We start from the raw sequence: 9,866 nt of genomic DNA, 5'->3' as shown, positions 1-9,866 counted from the left end.
AAGGATCAGGCAGTCGCTTTAATTCAAGAGGAAAAAGATGTCTCACATATCCTGTGGCAGGATAAAAATGCATCAGCATTTTAAACCCGTTTACAAAGATCTGTGCAGCAATCTATGAAACTGTTACCTGTTTACATGTTACTTCTTTTCACTCCGGAGGAGAAAGTCTTTCCCCTAACCTTCCCAAGGTTTGTCCCGTGTACAGCTTTGCAAGGATGTCTCCGCTCCACCCCCTCGCCCCGCTGGTGCCCCTAGAACTGGTGTCTTCTACCAACGGATCAACAGCCTGGGGAGACAACAGAGCCTGCGCAGCGTTTAAAAGCGACACCTTTAAAATCAAAGGAACACCCTTAAAAAACATCCCCACCTCTTGTCTAGGTGGGTGGCTCGGCTGAGCCCGCCAAGAGCCCTCCAGCGCTCAGCGCCATCCCGTGTAGGGCGGGGGGGGGGGGGAGGTTGGGTTCGGCGCCCCGGTGCAGCAGCCCCCTCCCCCCCCCGCCCGGCAGAGTGACCTTCGTGACTCCGCCGCACGCCGAGATAACGGCAGCCGCTTACGTCACTCGGAGCTGGAGAATCCTGATCCTGGCGCTCACCCCCTGCGTTTTATGAGTTGGCACTTTTGGGATCGCGCTCGGTGGTGGCCACCCGGGCTGAGCTCTCGCCACTCGCCTCTGCTCTCCGGCACCCGTGCTGTGCTACAGGTACGCGTGGGCTGGGTTTGGGGTATTTTTAAAGCTTTTCTACAGCTTTTCCTGCTGAGAAACGCAAAGCAAGTCTGACTCAGCATGTTTGGGGGGGGGGGCTCTCGTTTTTATCTACGTGATATCTAAAGAGAGCATGCTCGTTTAAATGCTACCAGGGGGCTACTTTCTTCCCTAATTACTTGAGATGATGCTTTAGAAACCTTTTGTTTTCCCTCCTGAGGTTAGGAAGATGTCTCTGGAGGAGGACTCAGGAGAGTCTCTTGAAAGTGAAATCCCCACAGCAATATCTGTGGGGTTTTTTGTCTGATTGGAGGTTCAGGTTTCTGAAAACGAAAGTTACTGTTTGGTCTTCAGACCTTCAAGCTCAAGTGCTTGCAGGTGGAGATGGTGGGTTTACAGATCCTCCTGCAAGAATAGCTTTGATGGATGAGAGAGAGGGGGAGTAATTTTGAAGGGATTTTTCAGTAGCATCTCAGAAATGGAGAAAGTTACTATTTGCATGTAACCTGTCCTCTGGCAAATGCCAGAACACCAAAACGTTTTGATTACGTTATAAAGCCTGCAGGTCTACGTGGCTTATAAGCCACAGAAGCCACCACCACCCCTCGCAGGCTTGTGCCTGGAGCTCTTTTCCTCAGCTGCTGTATCTGCTTCTCTAAATAGTTCATGTGTCACATTTTGCTTTACATTTTATCAGATAATGTGATCTACTGAAGTCTTTAAGGATATACAGACTGGTAAGGGCACTGTGTCTGCATTTCTGGAGTTCTGCAATCTATGTTTCTTTAGCAGGAAACAGTTTGTGCACGGAAACATTTCTCTCTCAGTACATTTGCCATGATCCAGTTTGCACATCCTTGTTTTTGCACAATTTACTTAGTCCACACAGTTTATCTGTAGACAGTGTAGGTGAAGCTTTATCTAAATACTCTCCATGTTCTTCAGTAACTTGGAGATACTCTGTGCATGTTCAAGTATGTTATTCGAGTCATTTTGCAGCAATAGGAAGTCATTTCACTGAGCTGGTTAACCCAAGGACAGTGGCATAGAATCATTAACTGGAGGCCCAGGAGATACATAACTCCATATCAGATTCATCTGGCACGTTTTTTTTACTTTTGTTAATTACTTGTTTATTTTCACTTAAGCAATAGTTTGTAAAAAATGAACCATGCCCTATTATTATGTTGTTAATAAAAAATTTGGCTCAAATTAAGGGTTTTTTTTTCCTATTAAATCCATCCCTTATTTGTTTAATATGATTTTATATGCTTTTATACTCCGGCTTGCATTGATATGTTTTTATTGGCACCTTGCTTAAGTATCCTCCTTCAGAAATCTGCAATATCTGATGCTAAAGCTGGTTTAGAAAAAGAAATTCTTGACACTGAAAAGGTCAGCTATGGAAAATTTTAGGACTCTGGAGGAAAATACCACATTTAGTCTAAGTATAATTGTATCTTTCCACACAGTAGCTGTGTTTGCCTTTTTTTTTTCCTCCCTCCCTCTTCAGAATGCCAAACCCTGTATGAAGCCTTTACAGTCTATCCTAAAGACAGTTAAGCGTTCCTGGCAAGGACATACACGCAGTGAAGAGCGAAAGAACTGGCTTCATCACTGTTTAGATAATTAGTGATGGTTGCTTGGCTGGTTGGTCTTAACTTTATTTTTACTGTGTCACTGCAGAGCACAGAAGCCCTAATTATGTACCAGGTCCCCGCTGAAGAGTTCATAACAGAAGTATCTCTAACAAGATTATTATTTATAAAAAACAACTTATTGTTTGGGCTTACTGATGAGTGTTACCTCTTAGATCTAACGGTCATCAGTATGTTCACAGCACTACTGGAATGATTCAAAAATACAATAAAATATGATACCACTTTGGTCTTTTTTTTTTCAGTGTGATATACTGGGGATATTTACCACTGAATGTTTTTTGTTCTTCAGTATCACCCATGGCTAACGAACTGAGGCGCTGCCCGTGTGACATTGGGGACAGGTTTGACTACGAGGGCTGTGGGCAGGAAGTACAAGTGGAGCACGTCAAGGCGTACCTTTGCAAGCCACCTGCAAGCACAGACAGAGCTGTGGTTGTGATTCATGACATCTTTGGGTGGCAGCTCCCAAACACCAGATACATGGCTGACATGCTCACAGCTCACGGATACATGTAAGCCAGGCTGCTGTTCTCAAAGTGTCTTTGTGATTAGAAACCATGTTGAACCGACTGTTTCCTTTTTTACTTTTAATATAAACATACAAACACAAATACTTTCATAGGCTTCACCTGCATATTTCTCTAAAGAGTTTCCTGTTTGTTAAAACATGTTAAGAAGTCTAGTGTAGTTGGGTAGTCCTACCATAATGACACAGTAGACAAACACAGAAGAGTGGAACAGGGAAAAGTCACCTTCTGCATCTCTCTCGTGAGCCCAAAGCAGCCTGCCTCCTCCCTCCTGATGTAGCCTGTGTGCAGCTTTGCTGTTACATAAAAACTGCACAGAAGCTGAAAGTCTGGAGGTAAAGTGTACCAGCTTGTGTCAAAGAAAGAAACAAAGCTCCTTGTATATGTGAAAAGCATAGTGGGTACCCTCCTTCCCCTGTGCCTGGCTTAGCACTCCTTCTAGCCCCAAATGTAGCGTGTACCATGTAAATCGTAGGTGGTGGGGTTTTTTTTAAATTCAGTAGGAAAATGCTAAGGATTTTCAGTTGGAGTTAGTTTGCCAAAATAATCAATGAATTTCAACAGGGCAAAATGTATCTGGAAGTAATGCTAAGTCTCCTTACCTTATTACACACAGAAAAATAATTAAGGTTGCAGGTATAGTGGTTTGATGTGGGTTAAATTCTATGTGACTTCAAAAAAAAAGAATGCTGTATGATACACATGGACTTCCCTTTTATCCTTTCTCAGTATTACTTCATGGGGAAAAAATGGTTTCATTTTTCTTGCAGAGCCATCTGCCCAGACTTTTTTGTGGGACAAGAAGCTTGGAAACCTTCTAACGACTGGGCGTCTTTTGATGACTGGCTGCAAACCCGAAATGCTGGCAAAATAGACAAGTAAAAACGTTGTTCCTTGTCCAGCAAGTGGACGTACTTCTTTCGTGGGAATTTTTGCCTCAGGGAATATGTAGAGTTAGATCCTAAATTATTAGTGGGTCAAATACAGCTGGATGTTCCCAAACAGAAGTGTCATGCAGCTGGTGGGTCAAGCTCATGGCTATGTGAGGGGTGCTTTTTGGACAAAAATAGGACTTTGCACAAGAGAGCAGAAGTGAGATGAACGAATCAAAAGAAAAAAGCCCAAACCAGCAAAGCATAGAAAATGCAGGGCAGGTTTTCCTTCCCCTTCAGTTTGATTCAGTTCCCATGGGTAGGCACAGCTGCCATGGATTTCAGATAGGGCACAAATGTGTTCACCAAACTGTATAACTAGGGAGCATTGGTCCTGCTCCCTGTCAGATACCCAGCTAGTTCAAAGCATACTCCTTTCCCATTCATCCAGCTCTACTTTTCCCATGTTTCTCTGACACAGAGCTTGATTGCATAATGTTACTGCTGATCTTGAAGCAACAACTTCAGATTTGCTTCCACAACTACATAAAATACTTGTCTCCCTGGTGACAGGGAGTTTGCCCATAGTCACATTTGTGATAATGGGATGCTCTTGACTGGCTGTGTGTCTTGCACCTTTCTTTGTGTTAGCCTATAAGGCAACTATTGCTGTTTGTTAAATTAATTGGACTGCTGTTTTTATAAAATCACCTTAGGCTGTAGAAGCAGTCATCTGGGAAGACTGATTTTGCCCTTTGTCTTCTTCCCTGGAGCTTCTCTTGTATTTTTGAAATGCGTAATGGTAAACTACTGTTGTGGGTTAACCCCAGGCAGCGACCAAGCATGTACTCATCCCCTCTCTCCCTCCCTGCCTCCCTCTCTCCAGAGAGTGACAGGGGAGAGATAGGAGGAACAAAAGCAAGGAAACTCATGGGTTGAGTTAAAGACAGTTTGGTAAGTGAAAGAAAGACCAGGAGTGATGCAAAGTCACGCTCTACCTCCCACAGGCAGACCAATGCCCAGCCAGTCTCTGAGCAGGAGCCACCTTGGAGGCCAGGGGGATAGAGCTAGAGCCTTAATTCACTTTCATTTGCATGTCTCAGAGAAGTTGATGTCATCCTGAAGTATCTAAGGGAACAGTGTGGTGCAAAGAAGATTGGTGTCATTGGGTTCTGCTGGGGTGGAGCAGCAGTACAACATCTGATGCTGAAAAATCCTCATTTAAAGACGGGGGTGTCCCTCTATGGTAAGTCTCAAATACCTGTTGCCTTCTGAGCAGACATGGCTGGTGCAGGAGCTGATTCTGTGCTGATTTATGCTACCTCTAATATTTTTGTTATAAACCTCTGTACTTCTGTATAACCCAGAACAGTTTATATTCATCTGAGTTGAAAGGAAGTTCACAGCATCATAGATGGTCTGGGTTGGAAGGGACCCCAAGGATCATAGAGCTCCAACCCCCCTGACACAGGCAGGGCCACCAACCTCCAGGCCTGGATCTACACAAGGTTGCCCAGGGCCCCATCCCACCTGGCCTTGAACACCTCCAGGGATGGGACATCCACCACCTCTCTGGGCAGCCTGTTCCAGCACCTCACCACTCTCTCTGTAAAAAACTTCCCCCTAATATCTAATCTAAACCTTCTCTCCTTTAGCTTTAGTGCAGTAGTTTAAGGTATTCTTCCGGAAAGTTTGTGGGCACTCTCTTGCTGCATTGATTTGCTCATCAGCTGAATCAATTCAACAATGCTACTTGCTAATTTTTTACTTCTCTGTTGGAATAATTTCAGTAACAAAGAGAGAGGCCAGCACTGTAGCTAGTTAGTTTCATTGTTTCTTAAATTCAATTATAAATAGTCAAAATTGCAATATCAATCTGTTATGAATTTAGATCAATATAAGTATACATACATCAAAATCCTAATTATGTATCTAGGATGATGAATTATTTACAATTATCTAAAAATGGCCATGTCAGGCTAGAAGCAATCAGCTCTGAAGTGTCCATCTTTCACAGGACCCTGTCTCTGACATGGACCAGAAGCAGATGCCCAAAGAAAACCCACAAGAATGGGGAAATTTTCCCCTGACTTTTTTTTCAGGCAGAACTGGTGTTTCAATCTTGCTGAATGGCATCCCAAATCACAGGAAGTTCTCACAAGGAAAAGAACTTTTAAGCAAAGCATGTTTAATTCCATTACTAGTTGATCGGCTCTAACTGACCAGGATGTGTTTTGTTTTGACTGTAGAGCTTTGGTAGTGATTTAAATACTTCAAGTAGCATGACTTACTGTCTATGCCTTTCCTTCTTGCCTAGGAGTGATCAGGTTCTTTGATAACAGAGCCAGTTTGCTTCATCCCACCTTCTTCATTTTTGCTGAAAATGATGAACACATCCCATTGGAGCAGGTGAGCTTCCCATTGGAGGTAGTCTTTTTAATGCTTATTTTGTAATTTGGCATTTAATTAGGAGAAAGTAGAAAACTGATTTGCACTTTTCTTCCTCTTTCACTAACTCTTACAGTAGTTCTACACAAATTTATGTTGTTTATCCCCAAATCAAAAGGTTTTACAGTGACAATAAAAAAAAAGTCTCCTGTTTCTGTTGCAAAATGCAGATGATTTATGTATGAGAGCTCCTGGGGGGAAAGGGCAGGAATCCAAAGGAAGGCTTCTGTCAGGTGTAAGATGGGAGACCCTGGTGGTGCATAACGTCAGCAGAAAGTCCCCACCTGTACTGGTGGAATCACCTGTTGCAGGGGAGTTTAAAAACCCCTGTGACTATCCTTTTCCTTCTCTCACTGCCCTGCAGAGCTTCTCCTTTCTGGCACCCTGTCAGCAGCCTTTCTGGGGAGGACACACTGGTGGGGAGTGACTGGAGAACGATGAGAGGGATCAGAGGAAGACACCTTTCACTGAGCCACGATGGCTTTAGTTTTCTTACCAAATATTGTCAGTAGCTTTGAGCTACCCCACCAATTTTGTATCTGTGCCCCTCCTCACTCAAGTTCAAATAATTCAGAATCTTGCTCTTCCCCTTCCCCCCCTTTTTGTTTTGGGGTGTTCTGTCAGCACTAACGTGTACAGTGATCAGTACATTCTAACCTTCTCATGACACTGAGAAACAGGTGTTTTTACCATTACAGGTACTATTACAGTAAGCAATTTACTATTTTTTTTGCAGTTTTATGTAGTCACATGCTGTTACTTCACTGATGGGAAAGAAAAACTTAATTAAATAAAGTGTAGTAATAAAAATTGCATTTGAGTGTAAAATTAACAGAAAACGATGACAAGGACACAGTCTGTTTCCCAGAAAAGGAGAAAACCAGGACAATTTGAGGAATGTAAATGCATAACAGCCAATAAACATACATATTATGTATGTACATAGACAAAGCAAATAAATATACATAACAGCTAATCCAGTAAATACCTAACTCAGGCGGTATGGAATGTTCTGTGTTACAGGTCACTCTGCTGGAACAGAAGCTGAAACAAAACTGTAAAGTCGATTATGAAGTTAAAATTTACCCTGGACAGACACATGGGTTTGTACATCGCAAAAGAGAAAATATCAATCCTCAGGATAAACCTTTTATTGAAGAAGGAAGAAAGGATATGATCAACTGGCTGAATAAATACCTTTAGCAGTAATAGATGCCCAGAAAATGAATCAATGGTTGTAAGAAATCAGAAGGTAATATAGACTTTATTGATTAAAATGGTCTTACACCCACACAAATATTTTGTAAAATTATTTTGCAATAACACTAATTATTTGCACTTATTTTCTAAGTAGATGCTTAGAAATGGCTTTTCAAATGCTGAAAGCTGTAAATGTAAAAAGTATTTTAAATTTGATCTCATGTGTCTTAAAATTATTAGAATCTCGTGAAGTATTTTCTAAAATATGGAAGTTTTGCTTTTTTATATTAATGTTTATATAATAAAAAGTGATTGAAACTCTGCCTATGCTTGAAAATTCTCTCCTAAAGGCTGGGTTTAGAGTTGTTGAGCTGTGATATTTTCAGTTCCAAGATTTTCAGCTTTGAGGTAAACAGAGTTCTGGTTTGGAAGGCTGGGATGTTTTCTTGGAAACACATTATCCTATTCCCTCGTCAGAAAAAGAGAACTAGAAAGAAGGAAGGGGAAGGACAATGGGAAGAAGTGTCTGAAAACTGAAAAGGGAATGCAAAAAGTTGGGAACCGTGACTGAAGTGGGGAGACTGTCAGAAGGTGCAGGACCAGAGAAGACCTGCCCAAGTGGGAAGAGGGTAGGACACAAAAACACTGTGAAGTGCAGGAAAGCTCAGAAGAGAAAGAAGACCAAAGTCAGAACAGGTGATTACCATCAGGCATATGCAGAGCATAGGAAGAAAACATGAGTGAAGACTTCCAGTCCCTCATCTCCTTCCTTTTCCAGCGTGGTATAGTAGGCGAGCTCAGGAGGGTTTCTTGTTGGCTGTCACCTTGTTATTTCCTTTAGCACCTTAGTACCTACTCCATGTCTATCAGCTGACTCCAGACGATCTGTTTTCACATCTTTCAGGCATTACCAGTAGCCTACCAGTGCCTTCCTTTCCTCTATGGAAAGGCTGGCTTCTGTCCTTGTCCTCCTCCATTCCCCAAGGATGCCTCACATTTGCCAGTGCAGTCAGAGGCATCATGGCTCACAGAGGTGCTTAAACTCCCCACAGGGGATTTCAAACCTGCCCACATCTAATTACTCTCTTTCATTTTTTCTTCCTCCTGCACATACCTGTACTCCTGTTTCTGCTATAAAGTTAAGTTTGTTCAGAATATGGTTAGAATTAAGGCTCTGCGTACTTCAGTCTTTACCAGGCTTCCTGGAGTCAGTTCTGCTCCCTGCCAACAGCCAACACCTCCCTTTTGCCCTTCTCTCATGTTTACAAACACTCCTACTACTAGTTCTGTGTTGCTTGAGAGCAGCAAGCTACGCTGCTGCCTTAGTCTGTGGGCTGTGCTGTTCCTTTATGCTTACCCTCAGACACATGCCTGCACTTCCCCCCTCTAGAATCCTCCTTTTCGGTTCTGAAATACCTGCAGGGATCTGGATGCAGCTGCAGTGGGCTCTTGCTACACTGTCTGCCCTTCCTCCACAGCAGGACCGTCTGATGTTTAATAATGTCTCTTTCACTAAACTCTGTAGTCCTCTGCTCCCTTCTCCCTCACATTATCTCCATCAGGAGGCCCAGCCCAGCACCAGCTGAGTTTCTGGTGCTGCTCCTCCCTTTTTCTCAGGAAAGTGCAGAGCATCATTTCATGATCAGCTCCACCCAAATCCTCTGTCAGCTCTCGTGGTCTCAGGCAGTCGCCCTACTCCCTGCTCCTCATTCACAGTAGAATCTAAACCATGACAATGTTACCTTCTCACCTCCACAAATCTTTACAGTAACATCACGTTTCTCTCTGCTATGATTTAATTAAGTGTTGGGATTGGCAAGGACACAGCCCGTTCCCGGTGACTAGGGGAACATCACTGTATTCTGAGTCCTTTTGTCCCACTCCATGTAATTCACAGTCATCTTGTGGTGAGGTCCTGCCTGTGTCTGGGATGCTGAGGGAATAGACAATGCTAAAATATTGTACAGGGCACAGCCCAATTTCCCCTTAGAGAAATACTTGTGAGCCCAGGGACCCCCTTCTGCTCTGTGCAGCTTACCTGTAGCCTACAGTCAGAGGGAAGGGACAGTGATGGTGACTTCTGTGCTTCCTGGCATTCCTGACATGGTTCTGGGCTCAGCGTACAGGGGAGAAGCAGTTTCATGTGGGAGAACTGTGGACACCCCTGTTCACTGGTGCAGGCACATCCCATGGGGGTGCCTGTGCAGCTCTGGGGTAATGGGGGGATAACACCACACAACCCTTCCCGGAGGAAAGCAACGTGGGTATGTGCTTCGGGGGGGGGCTAGTCTGTAAAGAGTGAATTCAGTCCCCAGCTATGGTTTCATGCCAGATTTATGAGGGTTGCCATGAGCACAGGCGGAGATGGTGAAATTGGACTCCCTACAACTATTGTCTCACATGGATTTTAAATAAAAGAGCCTTGGTTTCTTGAAAGGTAATATCTTGGCTGGC

The 9,866-nt window shown here is 43.5% G+C and overlaps 1 protein-coding gene across 1 annotated transcript; it reads left to right on the top strand.

Annotated features, from left to right (window-relative positions):
- Positions 1–646: 646 nt before the first annotated feature.
- Positions 647–7,735, top strand: CMBL (carboxymethylenebutenolidase homolog). The gene is made up of 6 exons (XM_084279981.1): positions 647–701; positions 2,655–2,877; positions 3,663–3,770; positions 4,868–5,010; positions 6,082–6,173; positions 7,236–7,735. The coding sequence occupies exons 2-6, from the start codon at positions 2,663–2,665 to the stop codon at positions 7,413–7,415; spliced, it is 738 nt and encodes a 245-aa protein (XP_084136107.1). The 5' UTR covers positions 647–701; positions 2,655–2,662; the 3' UTR covers positions 7,416–7,735.
- The last annotated feature ends 2,131 nt before the right edge of the window (positions 7,736–9,866 follow it).

Source organism: Gallinula chloropus, assembly GCF_964237585.1.
Source record: "Gallinula chloropus genome assembly, chromosome: 2".
NCBI classification, from domain to species: Eukaryota; Metazoa; Chordata; class Aves; order Gruiformes; family Rallidae; genus Gallinula; species Gallinula chloropus.
This window is presented reverse-complemented; position numbering and strand designations above follow the sequence as displayed.

Bases quoted from the DNA above. Each gene is read 5' to 3' on its own strand.
- CMBL (XM_084279981.1), top strand. From the start codon at position 2,663: ATGGCTAACGAACTGAGGCGCTGCCCGTGTGACATTGGGGACAGGTTT. The intron at 3,771-4,867 runs GTAAAAACGTTG...TGCATGTCTCAG, and splicing joins AATGCTGGCAAAATAGACAA to AGAAGTTGATGTCATCCTGA. The intron at 6,174-7,235 runs GTGAGCTTCCCA...TCTGTGTTACAG, and splicing joins AACACATCCCATTGGAGCAG to GTCACTCTGCTGGAACAGAA.